Source organism: Leptopilina heterotoma, unplaced genomic scaffold (assembly GCF_015476425.1).
Source record: "Leptopilina heterotoma isolate Lh14 unplaced genomic scaffold, ASM1547642v1 Lhet_73, whole genome shotgun sequence".
In the NCBI taxonomy this organism is placed as follows: domain Eukaryota; kingdom Metazoa; phylum Arthropoda; class Insecta; order Hymenoptera; family Figitidae; genus Leptopilina; species Leptopilina heterotoma.
This window is the reverse complement of record NW_025111169.1, coordinates 1257378-1284468: the sequence shown is the minus strand read 5'-3', so window position 1 is coordinate 1284468 and position 27091 is coordinate 1257378. Positions and strand designations below refer to the sequence as shown.

General features: G+C 21.4%; 2 protein-coding genes across 2 annotated transcripts in view; one reads left to right on the top strand and one right to left on the bottom strand.

Annotated features, from left to right (window-relative positions):
- The window catches only part of LOC122510702 (flotillin-2), a 268228-nt gene that overhangs the window by 107747 nt on the left and 133390 nt on the right, over positions 1-27091 (bottom strand). The gene's annotated exons all lie outside the window — the stretch shown is intronic.
- LOC122510691 (glucose dehydrogenase [FAD, quinone]) lies at positions 176-27091 on the top strand. Its single transcript, XM_043625514.1, has 6 exons — positions 176-328; positions 4182-4307; positions 7619-8146; positions 14025-14208; positions 21813-22240; positions 25699-27091. The coding sequence occupies exons 3-6, from the start codon at positions 7736-7738 to the stop codon at positions 26584-26586; spliced, it is 1911 nt and encodes a 636-aa protein (XP_043481449.1). The 5' UTR covers positions 176-328; positions 4182-4307; positions 7619-7735; the 3' UTR covers positions 26587-27091.

Below are 27091 nucleotides of genomic sequence, written 5' to 3'. Positions count from 1 at the left end.
TGAACTTAAATATAAAATACAAAATTTAAGAGGCGAGAGAGGAATGAAATAAAAATTGACAATTAAGAATATGTTTATAGAACCGCAAAATATGCAAATTGAAACTAGTAGACGATTATTGAAGCAACCCTTCACGACCTAGTGAACATATGCAATTATGACATGGGTTTTTCTGAGATTTGGAGAGAGGTGGTAGTGATATACGGCTTATACGTTCAACTTAATGTTCTCAAGTCTCAGTCTTTCGCTTTCTCCAGTTCCAGGAGCTACATAATCGTTTTATAGTGTCGTCACGTGACTATATTTTCAAATTTGGAACCTTTCGTCGGTAAGTCCACAATATTCCTATTTTTTTCACATTCAATAATTTTCGCATCAGTTTACGAAACAATTAATTAAACCTATTTTTTTTAAATTCAAGTTAAAAAAATACAACTTAAAATTAAAATCAAAAAAATTTTTAAATTCACTATTATGTAGAATTTGTACAATTTCGGAAATATTTACCCGACTTCGATACACAATTGTGTTATTAAAATTAATTTGTCTTTCAATTTATGACAAAAGTTTCATTATCGGTGTTGTTTACCTTTTTTTTCTCTCTCACAATTATTCGGAATAGTTTGAATAGTCCATTATTTAATATTGAGAGAAAAAAATAAATTTTATAAACGATTGCAAAAAATATTTGTTTGCACAAATCCATCGGGAAAAGTGATAAATTCGGATATTTTCATTCACGAATTTTCAAATTACTGCGAGAGTGCAATTTTCGACTATGATATTTTTATATTATTTAAAAATTAATTATAATAATTATACATTAATTAAATATTCAAATTAAAGTGTATTATTAATTTTGCATCAATTAAATTAAAATTGAATATTAATTGCACAATGAAAAAAAAAGTTTTCTTGATTCAAATAATCGATTACTTGTCTGTTATCAAATAAATATTTTTTCGTATCGAACAATTTTTATTAAAATTTTTATTAAAATTATTTTTATTTAAATTAAATGGTTTTGCTTCATATACTAAAATTATTCGAATACAATTTGTCAAATACAATTTATTTAATTACGATAATAATTATTTTATTCAAATAAATAATTGATTTAAATAAAATTAATTGATTCAAGTAAATAAAACTTTTTCGATTCGGACCTAATTTTCTATTCAAATATCTTAGAAATAAATAAAAAGTGCATCAAATATTTAATAAAATTATTTCAATAAAAGAAGATTTTTCGAATTTTAAACAAAATTATATTAAATAAATTTTACACCAAATTTAAAATAAATTTCAATTGAAAAAATACAGTAAAAATTAACTCTAATTAAAAAAATACAATAAAAATTAATTCTAAATAAAAAAATACAGTAAAAATTGCCTGTAAATAATAAATAAAATAAATAACAATTCGGAAAAATTGTTTATAAAATGGAATTAAATAGAAAAAGGAAAATAGAAATAAACCAAATGTATAAGTAAAATATTTTTAATTATTAAAAACTACTTTGCAATTTATAAATAAATAAAAAAAAATACATTACAAAATTTTCAATTATCCATTTTTTATAAATTTTCTTTTTTCAATAAACTATCAGTTATTTGTGCAATATAATTTTATTTTCCTTTAAAGATTAATATAAATTTTTTTTTTCTTACAAAAGAGGGTAATAATCTCGAGTGCGATTAACCATTACTCACATGTGAGTGCGATTATGAAAGAGAAAATTAAGCAACCTCTGATTCTGTTCAGATGGAAAATTCGATTAAAAAAAGTGCAAAATTTCTTATAAAAATAAAAAAAAGAGGTGTAATTTTTTTTTTTCTTAAAAACTATGAAAAAAATTAAATTTCTTTTTTTCATCTATTGTTATTTAAATGATTTGTCATTTAGTATGCTTTACACGACGAAGAATACACTTTGAGCATATAATTGTGGAATGCTTTCACATATTATGGGAATAAACATATATATGTTCACGAAACGAAATGACATTTCCTGTTCCTTAACTGCACAATAAATGATTATTGCATCATGTGTCTCTAGAAAAAAAAAATGGACTAATAACTGGATAATTGTAACAGAATAGAATGACTATACAACGAGACAAAAATAAATACCGCTTCTAAATAATAACGTTAATAATTCCTCCTCTGCTCATGTGCACTTTCCCTCCTCTTTAATATAAAAGAAGTGTTATTTAGAAATCTCACATATTCACCAAGAAAATTGTGTGTACGATAATTATTTAAATTTTCAAACACCTTGTTCAATGAAAAAAAAAACATTAAAAATACCGAAAAAAAAGAATTTAAATAAAAAAAAAATTATTTCTTTTTTCCTTCTCAAAAATATTTAAATTTTGAGAAATAAATTCAATTCGAAATATTCTAAAGAAATAAAATAAATTAATAATAAATAAAGAAATAAAATAAATAATAAATAATAAATAAAGGAATAAAATAAATAAATAGTAAATAATTAAATAAATAAGTAAATAAATAAAATGCAAAATGAATAAATAAATTTAAATAAAAATAGCTCATAATAATAAATAATTAACCGAAAAAATTTGATGAATTTTTTTTAAATAACAATAAAAACACACTAAAGTTATTAATTTAAACAAAATAATATCTTTGTAAAAAAAATTTTGTTTAACTATTTTTCTCTTGTCAGAAATACTTAAATTTTGAAAATTAAATTCTATTGGAAATATTTTCCACAAATAAAATAAAGAAACAATGACTAAATAAATAAAATACAGAATGAATAAATGGAAAAGAAATAAATAAAATAAAAAATAAATAAAAAAGAAGTTTGTTTAAATATTTTTCTCTTATCAGAAATACTTAAGTTTTAAAAAATAAATTCTTTTGGAAATATTATCCACAAATAAAATAAAGAAATGAATAAAATATAAAATGAATAAATAAAAAAGAAATAAATAAAATATAAAATAAATAAATGAAATAGAAATAAATAAAATACAAAATGAATAAATAAAAAATAAATAAAATAAAAAATTAATAAACAAAAAAGAAAATTAAAAAAAAATTGAATTTAAAAGAAATTTGTTCAGATATTTTTCTCTCTTGTCACAAATACTTAAATTTCAAGAAATAAATTATTCGATTATAAATATCATCCACAAATAAAATAAAGAAATAATTAATAAAGAAGTAAAGAAATAAATAAGAAATAAATAATAAGTATAAGAAAAATAAAAAAAGAAATTATTTATAATTTTTTCATATTCTATTATATAATTTTTATTTTCGAAATGTATAAAACTTTCTGCACGTGGTTACAATTTACACTTTTCCTTAAAAGAATTTCGTGCGCGTGAAGTTTACATCACAAAGAGAAATGCCCAAAAAAATTGTTTCATTTAAATATGAAACAATAACCAAGTAGCTTATATATATATAATATATAAGTTATACTTATAAAATCAGTCAATATAAGTAAACAAATACTATGATGAAACTCATTCCATTGTTTGTATTTTCAATATAAATAGTTAATTTGAGAATTTTGAAAATGTATTTGTTTTCGAATTTATTTTATTTTCAATTTCTCAAGGACCTCAATTTTTAAACATTCAAATTTTTTGAACTAAAAACACGTCAGAAAATTTCACTAAAATTAAAAAACATGTAAATTCTTTTTATATATAGAAAACAAGAAAATTTGTTGTTAAAAAATTCTTGCAAAAGTCAAGAAAGCTTGAATAAAGCTTTCTTGATTAAAAAATTATACAGAAAAACATTTTTCTAAACGTTCAATTTGCAGTGAAATATTTTTTTGAGTTCTAATATTTTTTAAAAATTAATAGTCGGTATAGTTAAAAAGTTAAAAAAAATTAACATACACAGCAATTATAATTAACCAAAAAGAAAAAGAGAATTAAATAAACTAAATTCCAGAGTAAAACTGACACTAAAAATTAATATTCAAATAAGTGTCTTTCTATAAATAAAGTATTTGATATTCAAACATTTGATAAAGTAATAAATTAAGAAAAAAGATCAATATTAACGAATACTGTAAAATGATTACGTTAGATGAAAAACAAGATCATTGAAGCAAATTGTATTACATCAAGAAAATTTGCATCATCAAAGATCTTGTTTCACCATCAAAAAATTTCTCTATGTGGTTACAGGTTTCAACAAAGTCACGAACGACATTATTATGGAGGACTTTTAAAACAAAACATTTAAATAGACATATACAAAAACAACAAAAATGCAGAAACATTTGCCTGACAATTAACATAACTATCTCCATTGTAAGTACATACCATATATTATATATGAATATTTCTTCTAAAATTTTATACTCATTTTTTCTTCTTTATAATATTATTAGTCCAATAAACGTCAAATCTTTCTATAAATTTACTTCCAAACTTTCTCAAAATTTAAATTTATTAGTTATTAATTCATAATTTTGAATATATAATTTGTTATTTATTAATTTACTAATTTACTATATAATTTCTGTATGACAACTACTTTAACAGAAAATAAAGTAATCTAAATATTTATTATAAGTTGGTAAATAATGAATAAATTAAAAATTGATTTGAATTTTTATAATTTCTTTAGACACAAACTTTTTTATAATAATAAAAGACCTAATCCATTTCTTATAATTGGATTAATAATAATTAATTTTGTTAAAAAGTAGGTAAATCATAAGTATTAATAACTTTTTAATAATATTTTAATTTAATTAATAATATTTTTAATAATTTGTAATAAAAGACAAATAATAATTAAAAATAATTAATTAAATTTAAAAAAGGATTTTGATTAGAATAATTTCCAAAATAGCAACTATTTTATTATAATAAAAAACCTAATCTATTTATTTATTCTAATTAGGTTTTAAAAATTATATAGGTAATAATAAATAATTAAAATACGAAATAATTCATAAAAATTAATAATTTCTTAACTAACAATGGATTTTGATATAAAAAACAAAAATTTAGTTAAAAAATTATTTTAATTTTAATAATTTCTAAAATAACAACCAGTTTTGCAATATAAAAAACTAATTATAATAGACTCGAATTATAACAAATAAATATTAATAATAATTAAATTAGAAAAATGTGTAAACATAAAAGTTCAAAATTTCCTAAGTAACAACCACTTTTGAATCAAAAAATCCTAACTAAATTAGACTGAATAAAATATTTTTGATTATTGTTAATTATTGAGAATTATTAATGAAATTAGTTATTTTTAATTAATTCAAATTATTTGAAAAATATTTTCTTGGCTCAAATAATTTTTTTTTGATTTAAAAAATATAAATTTCCTCCAAATAATTTGAACTGTTTGAATTACATTGATTTGAATCAAAGAAATCATTATTGGATGAAGTAAATAATTAATTAAATCTAATTAATGAATGTATTTAACACAAATAATAATTTATTTAAAACTGATCATTTATTTATTTAACTCAAATATTCAAATTTTTTGTACAAATTATAAAACTACTAGAAACAATTAATTTATTTTATGAATTCAAGTAAACTAAATTATTTGAAATCTTTGCTATTTAATACACTATTTTACAGAAACAAATAAAAAATATTTAAATCAAGAAAATAATTTTATTGAAATTAAAATAATGTGACAATTGAAACACAATAAAATTGTTATTAATTCAAATGAATTAATTTTTACAAATACGAATAAGTGACTGGCTTTTTCATTTGAATTTGTAAATTTTACTAATAGTTTAGTAGAAATTATTATTTATTAGTAAAATTTACTCTCTAAATTTGAATTAGTAAAAATGTTTATTAATTTTAATTAAAGACTGACTTTTTGCTTTTGAATTAGAAAATTTTACTAATAACTTTGCAAAAATTATTATTTATCAGTAAAGTTAACTAATTATTAGTTTAAATATTTTTTGGTAAATTTACTAACTAATTTGAATTAGTGACTGAATATTTTGCTTTTGAATTAGTAAATTTTAATAATAAACTAATAGACATTACTATTCATTAGTAAAATTTACTAAATAGTACAAATTACTATTTATTAACCAATTTTTTTATTAGTAAAAGTTACGAATTCAAAATTTACTAATAAATTAGTAGAAATTATTATTTTTTTATTAGTAAAATTTATGAATTTAAGGGCATTTGAACCTTGATGACGTCACACATGCTTTGCACAAAGTGTAACGTCATCAAGGTTCAAATGCCCTTAAAATTTAAAAAATAAATAAATAAATTAATTAATTAATTTGAATTAGTTACTAATTTTTTGCTTCTTAATTAGTAAATTTTACTAATTAATTATCAGAAATTACTATTTATAAGTCAAATTTTCTAAGTCAAATTAGTCACTGACTTTTTGCTTTTGAATTTATAAAAAATGACTTTTTATTAGTAAAAATTACTATTTATTAATAAAAATGATTTTTTATTAGTAAAAATATTTACAAATTTAAATTAGTGACTGACTTTTTTATTTTGAGTTAGTAAATTTTACTCATAAATAATAATTTCTGCTAATTTATTAGTAAAATTTGCTAATTCAAAATCAAAAAGTCGGTCACTTACTTATTTAAATTTGTAAGTATTTTTACTAATAAAAAGTCATTTTTGTCAATTCAAAAGCGAAATGTCAGTCACTAATTGAAATTAGTAAACATTTTTACTAATTTGATAGCAAAAAGTCAGTCACTGATTTAATAGTAATTCTTTACTAATGAAATAGTTAATAATGACTAATTATTAGTTAAATTCACTTTTAGGTTGTGTAAAAATGACTGAAATTTGTAGTAACTAATTTAATTAGTGAAATTTGACTATTTTTTTTAGTTATTTCTTTACTATTGATCAGTGATTCTCTACTAATAATTAGTAATTCTTTACTAATTGCTGAAGCAAAAAGTCATCCACGATTTTACTAATAATTAGTTATTTTTAACTAATTCAGACTTATAAATTTGAATTAGTAAAAATGTTTACTAATTTGAATTAGTGACTGCCTTTTTGGTCTTGAATTAGTAAATTTTAGGTAATAATAAATTAGTAGAAATTACTATTTATTAGTAAAATTTACTAATTCAAAAGCAAAAAGTCAGTCACTATAAATGAGTAGTCGTTGTAGTAATTAGTAAATTTGACTAACAAATAGTAATTGATTAGTAAAGTTTACTAATAAATAGTAATTGATTAGTAAAGTTTACTAATAAATAGTAAGTTCTACTAAGTAATTAGTAAAATTTACTAATTCAAAAGCAAAAAGTCAGTCACTATAAATGAGTAGTCATTGTAGTAATTAGTAAATTTGACTAACAAATAGTAATTGATTAGAAAAGTTTACTAAGAAATAGTAATTTCTACTAAGTAATTAGTAAAATTTACTATCAAGTAGTAATTTCTACTAAATTAGTAGTAAAATTTACTAATTCAAATCCAAAAGTCAGTCACTAATTTAAATTAATAAATATTAGTAAACACTAATTCAAGTTTATAGAAAACTTTAATTGGATTCAAATAAATTTTTTTTTCAATTATTACCAAATAATTATTATCTAATAATTATTTTCTTACATTAACAGATGAGACATAAAGAGAGAAATTCAAAGAAACAATTCCAAAGGACAATTAAATGAAAGAAGAAAAAAAGAAGAAAAAAAAGAAGAAAAGTGTTTGTAAATTAAATGTGACTCGATAATATGGCAATTTTAGGCGCGTCATTAGGTGCATTAAAAGCGGCAGCCTTAATATTTGGAGTGGCAAAACCAATATTTATTTCAATTCTAATTGCAATTATCACCTATTATAATTATGACATGGTGGACCCTGAGAAACATCCAAAAGTGACGAGGAATTTGAGAAAGGAATATGATTTTATTGTCGTTGGCGCCGGTTCAGCGGGGAATATTGTTGCAAATCGACTCACCGAGAATCAAAATTGGAATGTACTTTTACTAGAGGCCGGTGGTCATGAAACGGAAATCACCGATGTTCCAATATTATCACTCTATTTACATAAAAGTAAATTGGATTGGAAATATCGAACTCAACCGCAAGCCTCCGCTTGTCAGGCGATGGTTGATAAAAGGTGCTGTTGGACTCGAGGAAAAGTGAGTTATTTATTTCTTATTGCCTCAAAATGATTATCATTATCGACATAAATCATTTTTTAGTTCCTACATCATAGAGACGTTGTTTCGGAAAGTTCAAAAGTAAAACTTCAAAATTAAATATTGAAAATTAAACTAATTGGAAATTATTCATTGAAAAAAGGTTTTCACTAAATTATTAGAAGCATGAGAAGGCAATTTTTAACGAGATAAGAAAATCTATTATATGGCTAATAAAAGGTTCTTTCTCTCTTTCTCTTTTCAAATTTGAATTAATTAATAATAGTTCCTTATTGGTAAAATCTTCGCTGACTTTTCACTTTAGCAATTAAATTAGTGTATAAATCTGAATCAGTAAAATTCATCTCTAATAGTAAAACTTCAAGATAAAATTTTAAACCCTGGTTTAAATGAATGCTGCGATAATTTTGTTACAACTTTTTTAAAAGTTTTTATTTTATTACAAAACTGGCAAATGATACTCGATATTCCATTTCTTATTATTTTGTAAATTAAAAACTGTTATATTTTATTAAAAAAAATATTATTATTAAAAAATTAAAAAATTATTATTAAAAATTCAGAAAAAATTCTTCCAAACAATTCAATTATTTTTATGAATTGTAAAATCATTCGCAAGAATATTTAATTATTTTCATAAATAAGAAAATTCTTCTCAAGAATTAAAATATTTTAATAAATAATAAAATTCTACAAAGGAATTCAATTATTTTCTTAAATAATAACATTCTTCGGACGAATTCAATTATTTTTTATAAATAATAAAATTTTTGGATCAATTTAATTATTTTCAATACAATTTTAATAAAATTTCTCCAAAGAATACAATTATTTTTTAAAAATATTTAAATTCAATTATTTTCAAGAGTTATTTTTATAAAAATTCAATTATTTTCAAAAATTTTGATAAATAATTCTTCGAATCAATTCAATTTTTTTTTTATAAATTGTAAAATTCTTGGCAAAAATTCAATTATTTTCATAAATAATAAAATGTTTCTGAGAAATTCAATTATTTTATTTTCAATACAATTTTAATAAAATTTCTAAGAAAAAATCCAATTATATTCAAGATAATTTTAATAAAATCTCTCTAAAAGGTTCAATTATTTTTAAAAATGCTAATAAAATTTTTCTAAGCAATTCAATTTTTCTCAAAAGTTTTTAATAAAATTCTTTGTATATTTCAATTATTTTCAAAATTTTGTAATTAAAATTACTTTAAAAAATGTAATTATTTTTACGAAATTTAATGAAATTCTTCAATAGAAAAATGTAATTATTTACAAATAATTTACAATTAATAATAAACACGATTATTTTCGAAACCTAAAAGAAATTTTTATTAAAATTCAATTATTTTCAAAGTTTTCAGTAAAACTTATTTAAAAAAACTTCTTTATTTCCAAGAAAATTGAAATAAATTCTTCAAAATAACAATTCAATTATTTTAAAGAATTTTAATAAAAATTTTGCCAAGAATTAAATTATTTTCAATTTCAATACAATTTTAATTACATTTTTTCGAAAGAATTTAATTATTGAAAAAAATTTTGATAAAATTCTTGAAATTAATTCAGTTATTTTTAAATTTTTTTATAAATACTTAAAAAAAAAAAAAAAGAATTCAATGATTTCCGGTACATCGACAAGTTAATTATTTCTGAAAATAATTGAATTCTTAAATAGAATTTTATTAAAACTTTTTTAAATAATTGAATTTTTGTAAAATTAAAAAAAAAATAAGTCAATTTTTGACAAGAATTTTATTAAAATTCTATTTAAATTTTAAAATATTTGAATTCCAGCGAAAATTTCATTATTTCTGAAAATAATTGAATTCTCGAATTGGATTTTATTCAAAATTTTTTAAATAATTGAACTCCTGTAAAAAAATTCAATTATTTTTTAAAATAATTGAATTTTGTCGGAGAATTTTTACAAGATTTTTAAAAATTATTTAAATTTTCGAAGAAATTAATTAAAATTGTATTGAAATTATAAAAGAAATCCTTAAAAGAATTTTATTACAATTATTAAAAATAATTGACTTCTTCATAAAATTAAATAATAATTTTCAATGTATATATCAAACAAAACACAAATGAAGAAAATATTTCAAAATATGTAAAATATTAAAATAAAAAGTTTCAGGTTTCACGCCTTGCGTATAATATATCTTTAAATGAAAAATAATTAATACTAAATGTCAAAAGATAATAAATTTCTATTTTAATCGTTCGAAAGATTAAAAATATAATTAGTTATTTTCATTTCTTTTCAACTATTTGTTTCATTATATAAGAATTGAAGTAATTAAAAAAAGAAATTAATAATGATACTATCAAAAATAATAATAAAAACAAAAAAATTTAAAACAACAATACTGAAAATAGTGAAAATAATTAAAAAAAACTATTTTAACAAAAATCAAATATTAAAAAATAATTATTATTTAATTAACAATTTAACTAATTCAGATTTAAAGAGCAATTATTATTATATTGTTCTCTATTATTTTTCCACTGACGAAAATATTTTATGTTTAAAACAACAAAATAATCCATTTTACATATATTTAATTAATTAACAGAGAATCTAAAAGATAAAACATTTGAAATGAAAACTATTGTTAATCAAAAGAAATACAAGTATTCACGCGTTCACTTTCGTTTCGATTAAAAAAAATTTCACAAACCAGAGTAAATTGAAATTAATTATAAAATCTGTTATTTCGTATATGCACACAAGGCACGATATCCTTTTTTCAATGCATCGAGTTTCACCAGAAACTTTATTTGTAAAATCAATCTAATTAAATGAAGAATTTTTTTTTATTCTTACGGAATTTATAAATAAAATAATAGTTATAGAAAAGTATTATTAAAAATAATAGGCGAAAACCAAAAGAACATAAGTTGTACTCAAAAAAAGTTGTTTATTTAATTTAAATATAATTTATTTAAGTCAAATTAAAGTTCTCTCTTTTGAATTAATAAATTTTACTAGTAAATTAGTAGAAATTACTATTTATCAGTAAAATTTACAACTAAATTAGTAGAAATTATTATTTATTAGTAAAATTGACTAATTCAAAAGCCAAAAGTCAGTCACTAATTCAAATTACTCTCTAGATTTGAATTAGTAAAAATGTTTACTAATTGGATTTAGTGACTGAATTTTTGCTTTCGAATTAGTCAATTTTAGTAATAAATAGTTATTTCTACACAGAGAAAAATCTAAAGTAACTTTTACTATTTTTATAGTAAAAAATTTCCGGTAAAGCATTTCTGGTAATTTTTACTACTTTTGGAGTAAATTTTGCTACGTTCGAAGTAAATTTTACTAATTTTTACAAATATGTACTTCGAACGAAGCAAAATTTAATACAAAAGTTGTAAAAATTAACAGAAATGCTTTACCGGAAATTTTTTACTATAAAAGTAGTAAAAGTTACTTTATATTTTTCTCCGTGTACTAATTTATTAATTTACTAATTCAATTTAGTAAACAGTTTTACTAATTAAAATTTATAGAGTATATTTATCACAAAATATAAATTTTTTATTTGTTTTAAGTAAATAAATTTTTTTCCTGCTCCGAAAAAGAAACTTTTATTTGAACCAAAATAAAATTTGTTTAAAACTATAGTCAAAAGTCCAATTGGCTCGGAGTAAAATATATTTTTTTCTGAATATTTCGACGTGGAATAATTTTTAAAAAAGTAATGAAAAAAATAGTTATTTACAAATAATAGTTTCTACTATAAAATCTGTTTTTTGTTCACGATTGCAAATTTCTTTTCCCCGAACAAAAGTTCACTGATATTAAAGTTCACGTACGCACACGCGGTAATAGGTCAAAGGGTCTCCATTTTTTATTGTCAGGTGTCTCACACTCAATGCACGCATATGAAATTTTAATGATAAATTGTCATCGTGAATAAAAATTTACCACGCTAAAAACAAGGATCATACAGGGCATTTACTTATATGTACAACAATTTGATAATCCCACACAAGCCTCTATGTGGTAACAACTCGCAAAATTACACTCATTTTCTCAAATCGTTTTACATTTTTATATTTTTACAACGTAATTAAAATACAGAAAATTACTTCAAAATTACTTCAAAATTTCTTTTGAATTGTTAACAAAAATTTTTTTTTGAAAAGGATTTAAGGAACACCTTGGTGTTCCTTAAATCCTTTTTAAAAAAAAAGTGATGAGACCAAAAAGATTAAAAACTACTAAAAGAGAATAATAGTCAATTTTTAGATTCGATATAATTTTAAATAGCGTTAATCTCCTTAAATTACAAAAGTGAAACTTTACATATATATATATATATTATATATCGATTCGAGGAGAGAAAGCAAAAAACAATTTCTGAGGATAAAATTATACCTGACCTTAAGAAATTTATATATATTATAAAATAGTAGTTTACTGAAAGAAAGTTGTCGCAAGATATATAATGTTATTTTTTAAACAGTTTTATTATATAGCAACATTAAAAGGCCATGCAATTTACAGAGATATAAAATAACTCACAAGAATAGTGCAAACCGTTTAGAAATTAAAATTGAAATTGTCTAAATTCTACCACACTTAACGCAATGTTGAATAGCTTTTTCTCTTCACTAGCAAGAAAAAAATGGGTAATTGCAAACAAATTTTCAAAAAAACATTTTAAACTCAAATTATCAACAATGCGATAATATTTTATTGTCTATTTTAGTGTACAATAGAATGTGGCATTAAGGAAATAAATTATACATCTACATAATATATAATAATAATAATAATAATAAATAATTATTATTATTATTATTATTATTATTATTATTATTATTATTTTTTATTTATTATAATATTAATTTTTATTTATATTTATATTTATATTATTATTATATTATATTTTTATTATTAATTTAAGATTATTTTTTTTTATTTTAATTTTATTATTTTCATTATAATTCTTTTTATAATAATAATAATTATAATATTTATATTTTTATATTTTTATATTTTATATTTATATAATATATTATAAAAAGAATTATAATGGAAATAATAAAATGAAAATAAATAAAATAATAATAATAATTATTGTTATTATTATTTTTATAACAAGAATTATTAATAAAAATAATAAACTAAAAATAAAAATAATAATAATATTAATAATTATTACAAGAATAAATAACGAATATTTGTTATATATACAGTTTACAGCTCCTATATACATATGATGAAAATATTATATAATTTCTTCAAGAACGAGTCTAATTGCAGAAAAAGTAATTCGGGAAAAACACCTGTGTAATTGAACCGCAGTCTCCATTACAAAGTAAAAGGATTAAAAACCTTGACCTAATATGATATTATTTTCTTTTTTTCTCAAATTCATCCGAAAATATTGAAATTAAGTAATAATACAAATAATAATAACAATATCAGTAGAGAGAATTATATATTATAATAATAATAATGAAATAATAGTAATATTATTAATTATTAATATAAATAGTTAATAGTTAATTTTTAATTATTAATAATACCGAATTATCATTTTTATTATCATCATATTATACATTTGAATTGTGTTCATTAAACCATGATATATAATAATTTTTTGTTTCTGCAGAAAATCAAGTATTTAAATGAAGTTGACCAATTAATTAAAATGTGAAACAATTTAAGAAATATATTAATATGCATTGGGCAATTTCAAGAAGTTCAAGTTCAAAATTCATACATTAACTAATACACAAATACGTGCAAATAAAATTGTCGCGAAGAAAAATTGCGCTAATTATATAAGTAGGTATAATTTTATATTGATTTTTATCAGGTAATTGGCGGTTCAAGTGTATTGAACACGATGCTGTACATACGAGGCAATCGTCGTGATTTCGATCAATGGGAAAGTTTCGGAAATCCTGGCTGGGGATATGAAGATGCACTTTATTATTTCAAAAAATCGGAGGATCAAAGAAATCCGTATTTGGCACGAAATAAACGTTATCATGGAACTGGTGAGAATTTCATTTATTTTCCTATTAAGTATTTATTCGTTTATTTATTTCGATATCAAATTGAGAAAAAAAGAACGAATTCACAAAACTGACAAAAATTCCATTCCATATTTTTTATTTTCCTGGCTTTTTCCTAATTTTCAGCAAAAAAATATTTACTTCTTTCTTATCCTGCTAATAAATTGAATTCCTGCAACGAATTTTATTATTCATGAAAGAATTTAAATATTTATAAAAATAATTTAATTCTTGTTAAGAGTTTTATAAAAATGTTTAAATAATTGATTTCCTTAGACTAATTTCATACAAATTCTAATTTAAATAATTGAATTCCTGAGAAATTTGTAATATTCATAAAAAGAATTGAATTCTTACGAAGATTTTTACAAAGAATTTTTAAATAATTGAATTCTGTTTGGAAATTTTATGAAAACAGTAGATATTGAAAATCATTAAATTGCGAAAAGATTTTAAAAATAATTAAATTTTACAAAGAATTCTATTAAAATTATTGACAATAATTGAATGTCTGTGTGGTATTTTAATTAATTTGTTTGAAAATAATTGAAAATTTTTTTAAAATAATTGAATTCCTGAGAAGAATTTTATTATTTATAAAAATAATTGAATTTTACAAAGAATTTTATTAAAATGCCTCAAAATATTTCAATTTTCGGAAATAATTTTGTTATATTTATCGAAATAATTGAATTCTTAGGAAATTCTTCTAAAAGAATAATTGAATTATTTAAAAAAAAGTAATCAAAACTGTATTTAAAATAATTGATTTTTTTCCAACAATTTTATTAAAATATTTAAAAATAATTGAATTCCTGTAAAAAAATTCTAATATTTTTGTAAAAAATTGAATTCTTCTGAAGAATTTTAAAACATTTTTTTAAATAATTGACTTTTTCAAAGAATAGAACTTAAATTTTTAAGAATAATTACATTTTTCGAACAATTCCTGTAAAATTGTATTAAAAATAATTGAAATCCTGCAATGAGTTTTATTATTTATGAAAATAATTGAATAATTGTTAAGAATTTTATTAAAATTTTCAAAAATAATTGAATTCCTGAGAAGAAATTTAATATTTATGAAATTAATTGAAATTTTAAAAAGAATTTTATTAAAATTTTTGAAAATAATTGAAATTTTGATAAGAATTTTAAAAATTTTTTGAACATATTTGAATTTCTGTGAAGAATTCAAATATTTTCCAAATTAATAAAATTTTGCACAAAAATTCAATTATTTTCAAAAAATCAAAAAACAATGGTTGTCAACATTTCAATTATCTTTATAAATGAATAGCAAAATTCTTCGATAAAATTCAATTATTTTCAGGAAGTAATAAAATTCAATTAATTTAAAACATTTTAATAAAATTCATGTCAAAATTTCAATTACTTTTAAAAATGTTTCTTAATTCAATAATTTTTAATATTCTACTATTTAAAAAAAATTTCCCAAAAGAATTCAATTATTACCTAAACAAAAATTTTGATAATATTCGACACGAACATAGTTGCAAAGAATTTTATTAAAATTTTCAAAAATAACTGTATTCCTGAGAAGAATTTTATTATTTATCAAAATAATTGAATTATTGCGAAAAATTTTATTAAAATATTTAAAAGAATTGACTTTCTGTAAAAAATTTTGTTAATTTGAAAAATAATTGAATTCTTTATAAGAATTTTGTAATCGTTGTTTTAAATAATTAATTTTTTCGAGATATAATAATTATTCTGAATATTTTATTTTAAATAATTGAATTCTTCTGGAAAACTTTATTTGTGAAAATAATTGGCTTTTTCGATTAATTAATTCCAAATAGTATTAAAAATAATTGAAATTCTTCAATGAGTTTTATTATTTATGTAAATAACTGAATTCTTGCTTAAAATTTTACCAAAAATTTTTTTAAAAAATTGAATTTCCATGAAAAATTATATTATTAGTGAAAGTAATTGAATTATATTGTGAAAAATTGTATAAAAATTTTGTTAAATAATTGATTTTTTCGAAATTTTTTTCAAAATGCTATTCTAAATTAATTGAATTCCTGTGGAAATTTTATTGTTTATTTCAATTCTCTAGAAATTAGTTTCAATTTTAAAAATTTTAACACAATTCTTTGAAAGAATTCGACTATCTTAATAAATATTAAAATTCTTTTCAGAAATTCAATTATTTTGAAAAATTTTCGTCGATATTTTAATTATCTTCATAAATATCAAAAATTCTTCGACGAAATTCAATTATTTTCAAAATTAATAAAATTCTTCGATAAAATTCAACTATTTTCAGGAATTTTAATAAAATTCATTGCGAAATTCAATTATTTTCATAAATAACAATATTCACCATAAGAATTCAAGTATTTTGAAAAATTTTAATAAAATTCATGCTATTCCAAATTAATTGAATTCCTATGGAAATTTTATTGTTTATGAAAATAATTGAATCTTGGATGAATTTTATCAATTTTTTTTCTAAATAATTGAATTTTTTCGCTAAAGTTTATGAAATAAAATTTCAGTTCTTCTTGATTATTTACTATCAAAATAAAGTTGGAATTATTAATCAAAATTGGTATGGAATTTGATAAATTTAGGCTAACCTATATAAATAGAACCAATATACAGAATATCTTTGTCAAATACGGATAAAAAAGAAAGTGAACTAAATTATCTAATGTTCCGAAAAGTGTAACCTATTCACTGAACTAATTCCCCCTTTGCATTTTGTAATCATTTCCAAATCTACCCAAATTTCTATCGTAACAATTAGTATTCTCCTCAAGTTCGAAATCCATGTCCACTATGAAGCAAACCGCACTAAAAATAGTGTCTTAGTTTTCATTTTCATTTGTCACGTAGGTACGTCAAATGACATTCAAATTCAAGCTTAGAAAGTGCTAAGAAAACTGTTCCACTTTTCTCCTTCTCTTTTTAGTCAAAAACAGTGCCAAAAATATGTTTTGCAACACGATTCTTTTTTTTTTCGTTCCCACGTAATTTTTAAATTTACCAAACAAAATCATTATCTCAAGTTTTATTTGTCATTCATTTAAAAATCCGCCAGACAAGAATTTGATTTCCTGTCTGCTATATTGCATTTCACAAGTTTTGTATATAATGAAAGTTTTCGGTTCCTATATATCGAGATGTTGGGAGAGGTGAAAAAAGTCGGAGGGATCAATCGCTGCTTTAGTATAGAAAGTAGGATGCATGAATCTACATAAATGTGCGAGTAAAAGCAGACTTACATCATTGACATGCGCGCTCATTAGGTGTGCGCGAATTACAGATTATTTAATGATGCAAAATCAATATGCAGTCGTAAAAATGATGAAACAATATAATGTTCCTAAATTTATTGACATCAGACACACATAAGAGTTGTTAAAAAATACATTTTTCCATCTAATGGAAGTTGTATCATAAACGCCTGCTTTGATAGTTGCAATATAATCAATTGGTAATCATTGAATCGTTAAGCAATATCGGTACGAGAAACTTCACATTCACCGCATTGGGTCAAATTCTCAACTTAAAAAAATCGCATACCTAGAGACCGGTTTATTTCTCGAGATCTATAGTGAATAAGTGACGAAAATTCGACTGCTTTTTTTGCTATTTCATTGCCACAAAAATTCAATTTTGTTTTTCCCTAACTTTTCTCTGAGTTCCAGAAAAAATTTTGCCTTTTTCCCTGACCCTAAAGAATATTCTGATTCACTCTAAAAATAATTAGACAAAAAAATGTTCTATATTGGATTCATTTACGAATTTCTTTAAACTATAAAATTATTCGAAAACATTAGGAACTTCTTTTTTTAATAAATTTTTGATTATTATGAGGGTTGCCACAGGACAGGAAAAGCAGGGAATTCAAGGAAAAGTCAGGGATTTTTATTAAAAATACTGAAAAAATTAAATGTTAAAAATTTATAAGAAAATTCTCAATTTTTTTGTGTCTTTTTGTTTGCCTCATAAAATATGAGAATATGACGAATTCTAATACAAAACCTTCAATTTTTTCTATTTCCGACAATAATTTCTTTTTAAATAATTAAAATTGGATTTCAAGAGTTGCGTTTACAATTTTTATAAATACATGAACTTTAAAAGTTCAATTAGAAATTTTAGGAAATTTTAATATTTAATTAATTTAATTAAAAATTTTAAGAACTGATTACAGAAATTCAATTATTTTCAAAAGTGATAAACTTCTTCAAATAAATTCAATATTATGTTTAAAAATTAAAAACAAATTATCGTCAAAATTTCAACTTATCTTTATAATTAATAAAATTCTTCTCTAAAATTCAATTATTTTCAAAAATTATAATAAAATTCTTGGCAAAGTTTTAATTATTTTCTAAAGTAATAAAATTCTTCGCATAAATTCAATTATTGTTTAAAAATTTTTTAAAATTCTCGTCAAAATTTCAATTATATTATTATTTATGAAAATAATTAAATCCCTTAAAAGAATTTTAAAATTTATGAAGATAATAATTGAATTACTGCGAAGAATTTAATGCCAAATTTTAAAACATTTGTTTTTTTCAAAAAAATTTATACAAATTCTATTTTAAACAATTGAAAATTTAAATCCTATGAAATTTTTACTTTTTTTGAAAAATAATTGAATGTTCGTGAAGAATATTATTAAAATTTTTGTTTAATAATTGAATTTCTTTGGGAAATTTTATTAAAATAGTAGAATATTGAAAATTATTTAATTATAAGAAAAATTTTTGAAAATAATTGAATTTTACAATGACTTTTATTTAAATTCTTGAAAATAATTAAATTTTGTCGATGAATTTTGCTATTTATTTATAAAGATAATTGAAATGTTGACAACGATATTTTTTTGTTTTTTCTTTAAATAATTGAATTTCTGCGAAGAATTTAATATTTTAATTACTTTTAAAAATAATTGAATTTTACAATGAATTTTATAAAAATCCCTACATAAAATTGAATTTTAGAGAATAATTTTGCTATTTATAAAGACAATTGAAATTTTGACGAGAATTTTTCTTTAAATTTTTGAAAATAATTGAATTTCTCGAAAGAATTTTAATATTTATTAAGATAGTTGAATTCTTTCAAGGAATTGCGTTAAAAATTTTTTTAAATTGAAACTAATTACAAGAAAATTAAAATATAAATTTAAAAAAAAATACTTCATTAAATGATTTATATGTCATAACTTTAGGGTAGTTCTTCAATAGAATTAAGTTATTTAAAATAAATTATTGTCATATTCATCACAAGAATCCAATTATTTTCAAAAGTAATAAAATTCAATTATTGTCAAAAATTTTAAGAAAATTCATTGCCAAATTTCAATTATTTTCAAAAATTTTTTTAAATTCTTATCAAAATTTCAATTATTTTCAAAGATTTAAATAAAATTCTTTTTAAAATTTCAATTATTTTCATAAAGAATAAAATTCTCCTCAGGAATTCAATTATTTTTGAAACTTTTTTCTAAAATTCTTCGCAAAAATTCAATTATTTTCAAAAATAATAAAACTCATTGCAGAATTTCAATTATTTTTAATACAATTTTAATCGAATTGCTAGAAAAATGTAATTATGCTCAAAATTTTTATTAAAATTCATCGAAAGAATTCAATTATTTTAAAAAATTTTTGATAAAATTCTTCATAAAAATTCAATTTTAAGAAATATTCAATTATTGAATAAATTATTATCTACACGGTAAATCGTTAGGTATTAAAATAACACCAAAATGGATTAAAATGACACTAAATTGGATTATTTTAATCCTTTTTGGTGTTATTTTAATACCTAACGATTTACCGTGTATGTTTGCTTTCAAATAATTGAATTCTCCTAGAGTTTTCCAATAAAAATTGATTTAAAAATTAATTTATAGTTTTTCCAATTTCATTTACAGTTTTAGATAATAATTGAATTTTTGAGAAGTTATTAATAATGGCAATTTTTAGAAATAATTGAATTTTACAAAAGGGTTTTGAATAAAAATCTTTGAAAATCTAAATTTTTCATACTTTTATTTAAAAATTTTATGAAACTAATTTTTTCCAAAAAGCTTAATTAAAATTTTTTGAAATTAATTCAAGTTTTTATTTTCTAATATATATACAATTGAAGAATTTCCGAATAATCGATGAATTTTCGTAAAATTGAATTGTAAACAAATGAATTTAAAAATTCTCAAAGGAATTCGTCGAAAATTATTAAAAATAATTGATTTAAAGAAGAATTTTAGTTGAAAATTGTAGAAAATAATAAATTGAATTGAACTAATAGAAATAATTTTGAAGAAGTTGCAATAACAATATTGTTATAATTTTATGTTTTGGCAAATTAAAATTATGCAGATTTTTGTTCTTTACTTCTAAAGAAAATTAGAAAATTGTTAAACAACTGTGATTAAGATATAGAAAATTTATTTATTTTGCATTATTTTTCTTTATGAATCACAATTTTTTTAACAAAATTATTATTTTGTTTTAGAAAAAGAAGAAAAATATTTGCACAATTTCTATTTTTAATCTTATTTTTGGAACAGAATTTTCCACAGGAATTGACATTCAAAAATTTTTAATTCAAACCTTTTTTAAATTTTTTTTATATTATAAGAATATTGTTACTGTAAATTCATCAAAATTATTTTCATCATTTCAATTCAATTATTATTTTCTAGAATTTTTAAATTATTTTTTATGAAAATAATTGAATTCCTGTGAAATTTTTATTATTTATGAAAATAATTAAATGTTTACATACAATTTTATTAAAAAATTTTTTAAATAATTGAATTCTTTTTGTGAAATTTTATTAAAATATAGTAGATATTGAAAATCATCGAAATTAGAAAAATGCATTTTTTATTTTTGAAAATAATTGAAATTAGGACAAGAATTTTTTTTGACATTTATGAAAATAATTGAATTTCTGTAATTATTTGCAATTTCTCGAAAATTGAATTTTTTTAGTGTTTTCAACAAAAATTTTAATTAGAAAATTTTTAAATTCTATTATTTTTAAAATTTGCTAATTATGTTTTAATAAACTTACACGTGAGAAAAATTATCTAATTAAAAGCAAAATAAAATTAATTTATAAAAATAAATTCGCAGGTCTTTTGGAGTCAAGGGAAAAATCAAAATTTTATCTGTAAATCAGGGAAAAGTGATTAAATTTTTCTGGCAACTCTGATTATCATGATTTTTAACAATTCTGCAAAAAGCTTCTAAAAATCCAAACAGAGTCTTCCTTTCTATACGACTAAAAATTCTTATTCGAAGCAATCTTGTAAATCGTAATCAAAAGAAAACAACTTAATTACTTAATGCTCCTCCGAATTGCGAAAGTAATGCATAATCATGAGGCAAATTAAATCGACTGCTATCAAAATCAACTCGACTTTTGTCTTTTATTCTCCACTTATATAAAAGCAATTTCAAACTGATTTCAGGTCATTTAACGCAGATATCCTATATGCATATATATATAAATACACCCAACTTTCACAGACTGCTGATGCTTTTTGTTTTTTTTTCTTTTCTTCCGATTTTCTACAGGAGGTTACCTCACAGTACAAGATGCTCCGTATAACACACCGTTAGGCGCAGCGTTTCTGCAGGCAGGCGAAGAAATGGGTTACAATATTGTCGACGTGAATGGAGAGCAACAGACCGGATTCGCCCTCTACCAATACACCATGAGACGTGCAACACGTTGTAGTTCGGCGAAAGCGTTCATTCGACCCATTCGACTGAGGCCCAACTTCCACCTTGCACTCTGGACACATGTGACCAGAGTTCTCATCGACCCAACAACCAAACGTGCTTATGGCGTTGAATTCATAAGAGACGGCACAAAGCAGGTAGTCTATGCGAAGAAAGAGGTCATCCTATCGGCCGGAGCCATCAATTCGCCACAACTTTTAATGTTGTCTGGAATTGGTCCAAGGGATCATCTTTTGCAAAAGGGCATTCATGTTGTAAAGGTACAATAATTTTTATTCGACGTTTTTTCTGATAATGCTGTTTGGGGCTCTTGAACTTAGCACCCACTTCATTTTGGAAATTTAAAGTTAAATATTTTTACGCAGTCACAACTTACAATCAGAACCTAGTTCTGCTTTCAAAATTTTATGTTGGTTCCAAATAAAAAAATGTTTAAATTTAAGATTTAATTTCCAAAAATTAAGTGGGTGCTGATAACTAGGTGCAGGGCTCAAACTAGGTCCAGTATAGATTTCGCAGACTTTGCACACGATAATTAATTTTTAAAAAAGTCGTAAGAAGTAGCTTTCAAACTAAAAAAAATTAGTAAAAAAGTAGATATCAAAAAATTAAACTTGACGACCAAAAAAACACGTTTTAGACACTTCACAAAACTGACAAAAATTCCACTCTATATTTTATTTTCCTGACTTTTTCCTCCTTTTCATCAAAAATATTTACTTCTTTCTTATCCTCCAAATAAATTGAATTCCTGCAACGAATTTTATTATTCATGAAAGAATTTAAATATATTTATAAAAATAATTTAATTCTTGCGAAGAATTTTATAAAATTTTTTAAATAATTGATTTCTATCGACTAATTTCATGCAAATTCTAATTTAAATAATTGAATGCCTGAAAAATTTTTATTATTCATGAAAAAAAAATTGAATTCTTAAGAAAATTTTTACAAAGAATTTTTTAAGTAATTGAAATCTGTTCGAAAATTTTATGAAAATAGTAAATATTGAAAATCATTGAATTGCGAAAAGTTTTTTAAAATAATTAAATTTTACAAAGAATTTTATTAAAATTTTTGACAATAATTGAATGTCTGTGTGGCATTTTAGAATTTTTTAATTAATTTAATATGATCCTAAAGTTCTGAACGTTCAAATGAACGAAATTTATTTATTTCTTCTTTAATTTAAATATTTATTACAATAATTTTTTGTTGATATGAAGAAAATTGAATTATAAAGTTTCTAAGTGTAAAATTTAAGTTTTTAATTTTTATTGCGAACAGTAATTTATAAAAATATTTCTAATAAAAAGTGTTTCGTTCATTTGAACGTTCAAAACTTGTGGATCATAATTTAATTTCCAAGAAGAAATTTTTTACTTTTAAAAATAATTAAATTCACAAGAATTCAACTATTCTTAAAAGTAATAAATTTGTCATGAATATTATTATTTATATGAAAATAATTGAATTTTGCAAAAAAATTTATTAAAATGCCTCAAAATAATTGAATTTTCGGAAATAATTTTGTTATTTATCTTTAATAATTGAATTCTTTCGAAGAATGATTTACTTAAATAATTGAATTCTTGGGAAGAATTTATAATTAAAATCTAAAAGAATAATTAAACTATTTCAAAAAAATTTAATTAAAATAATTGTAACAAAAATAATTGATTTCTTTCGAACAATTTTATTCAAATATTTGAAAATAATTGAATTCCTGTGAAAAATTCTAATATTTTTGTAATTAATTCAATTCTTCCAAAGAATTTAAAAAAAACCTTTTTTTAAATAATTGATTTTTTCGAGGAATTAAAATTAAATTTTTAAGGATAAATACATTTTTTGAGCAATTCCTGTAAAATTGTATTAAAAATAATTTAAATCCTGCGATGAATTTTATTATTTATAAAAATAATTAAATTCCTGTAAAAAAATTGTATTATTGAATGTTTATAAAACTAATTGAATATTGAACTATTGCGAGGAAATTTATTAAAAAATTGCAAATAATTGAATTCGTGATGAATTTTTATTATTTTGTGAAAATAATTGAAATTTAGAGGAGAATTAAAAAAAATTTTACACATAATTGAATAATTGAATTTTTGCGAAGAATTCTATTACTTTTGAAAATCATTAAATTGAGGAAAATTTTTAAATATAATTGAATTTTGGAAAAGAATTTAATTATTTATAAAGATAATTGAAATTTTGCCTAGAATTTTGAAAGTTTTTTTATGAAATTTGAATTTCCGTGAAGGATTTCATCACTTTTGAAAATAATTGAAATTTTGCAAAGAATTATATTAAAATTTTTGAAAATAATTGAAATTTTGACGTGAAGTTTTAAAAATTTTTGAACATAATTGAATTTCTGTAAAGAATTCAAATATTTTTAAAATTAATAAAATTCTTCGCAGAAATTCAATTATTTTCAAAAAATAAAAAAAATGATTGTCAACATTTCAATTATTTTTATAAATGAATAGCAAAATTCTTCAATAAAATTCAATTATTTTCAGGAATTTGAATAAAAGTCATTGCAAAATTTAATTATTTTCATAAATAACAATATTCACCTCAAGAATTCAATTATTTTCAAAAGTAATAAAATTTAATTATTTTCAAAAATTTAATAAAATTCATGGCAAAATTTTAATTACTTTCAAAAATTTTGTCTTTATTCAATAGTTTTCAATATTCTACTATTCTAATAAAATTTCCCAAAAGAATTCAATTATTATTAAACAAAAATTTTGATAATATTCGACACGAACATAGTTGCAAAGAATATTATTAAAATTTTCAAAAATAAGTGGATTTCTGAGAAAAAAAATTTTATTAAAATGTTTAAAATACATTTTTAGTACAATTGAATTCTTGTGGGAAATTTTATTTATGAAAATAATTGAATTTTTCGATTAATTAATTTAGTATTTTAAATAATTGAAATTCTTCGACGAGTTTTGTTATTTATGAAAATAATTGAATTCTTGCGCAGAATTTTATCAAAAATTGAATTTCCATAAAAATTTTATGTATTAGTGAAAGTAATTGAATTATTGTAAAGAATTGTATAAAAATTTTGTTAAATAATTAATTTTTTCGAATTTTTTTTTGAAAATACTATTCTAAATTACTTGAATTCATGTGGAAATTACTATTTATGAAAATAATTGAATTTTATCAATTTTTTTTTACAATTGAATTCTGTTGCGAAATTTTATGAAAATACTATATAGATATTGAAAATAATTGAATTTCGAATATTTTTTGAAACTAATGGAATCGTTTTGAAGAATTTGATTATAATTTTTGAGAATAGTTTTTTGATTTCTAGTATTAGCGAATTTAAAGTAGTGGAAATTCTCAAAAAAAAATCAGAAATAATAGCTTTTAGTTGCTGAATTCTAAAAAAAGTACCCAAATAGTAGCATGACGTACACTTTAAGAAGAAAGTTCTAAATTAGGGCTGATTTAGGTATTAAAAATTGGTACTAAAATAATAATTGTAATATTTTTGCTGTAAAAGGAAAGTTATAAATTAGAGCTGATTTTGATATTAAAATAGAACCAAATTACGATTTAGTACCAATATTTGTACTAAAATAATACTTTTTTTTACAGTGTAAAAAAGTAGTAAATAGTAGGTTTTAGTAGATGAGTGCAAAGGCTGAGATTTTCTAACAAATTTTTCAAAAATCGACAGGATTCACCAGGAGTTGGCCAAAACGTGCAGGACCACATCGCAGTAGGTGGCCTCGCATTCCTGATAGACTATCCAATTAGCATAGTAATGAATCGCCTGGTGAATGTGAATTCAGCTCTTCGTTACGCCATAACGGAAGATGGACCCCTAACATCCAGCGTCGGTCTGGAGGCTGTCGCTTTCATATCAACAAAATACGCGAATCAAAGTGACGATTGGCCAGACATTGAATTCATGTTGACGTCGTCGTCGACGAATTCCGACGGTGGCACCCACGTGAAAAATGCTCACGGTCTCACTGACGAATTCTACAACGAAGTATTCAGCGAAATCAACAACCACGACGTATTCGGAGTATTTCCCATGATGCTGCGACCAAAGTCAAGAGGGGTCATTAAATTACGATCGAAAAACCCCCTCGACTATCCTCTCATGTATCACAACTACCTGACCCATCCTGACGACGTGAATGTCCTCCGCGAAGGCGTCAAGGCTGCAATAGCTTTGGGCGAGACGGCAACAATGAAACAGTTTGGTGCAAGATTCCACAAGAAGCCTCTGCCGAATTGTAAGCATCTACCTCTCTACACTGACGACTACTGGAATTGTGTTATTCGACAGTATACGATGACAATTTATCATATGAGTGGTTCTGCAAAAATGGGACCAGCTTTCGATCCAATGGCGGTTGTGGATCCAGAACTTCGAGTCTATGGAACACAAGGTTTGAGAGTGATTGATGCATCCATAATGCCAACTATCACCAGTGGGAATATTAACGCTCCAGTGATGATGATCGCCGAGAAAGGGTCGGACTTAATAAAAGAATATTGGATGTCAAGATCAAAGAGAAGTAGTCTAACTAATTTTACTGCAAGTGCCGGATGAGCGAACATGTTACTTTTTACTTAAAGAATTTTTTGGGTGCATTTCAATCTTTGCGACAATGTGCCATTAGCTTGTGACCATAAGTTACCACAGATAAGCTCTTTAATAATTTACATTCTGTTTTCCTATTTTATCTATAAATTCGAAAGTTTTTCCTGACCATCATCCATCATAGATAAAAATCAACTCTAATCAAAATATACTTGTAAATCAAGGGGACAATTTCTATGTAAATATTTCGTTGTAGTTTGTCTTTCCTTGACTTTATTTATTTTCACTTTTCCGTAGAAATAATATTTTCCTTTTTCATTCATGACAAACGTATAAAATGTATATTGAACCGTCTCTAAGTTGACAGAAAAAACAAAGACAAGTGGACCAAGAAGGATAACAAATCTTTAATTTTATTCTACGGAATGTGATCAATTATTTAAGTTTTTGATAACACTTTTTTTATTATTGTACTAAAGAAAAATAATAAAAAAAAGTATTATTATTATTATTA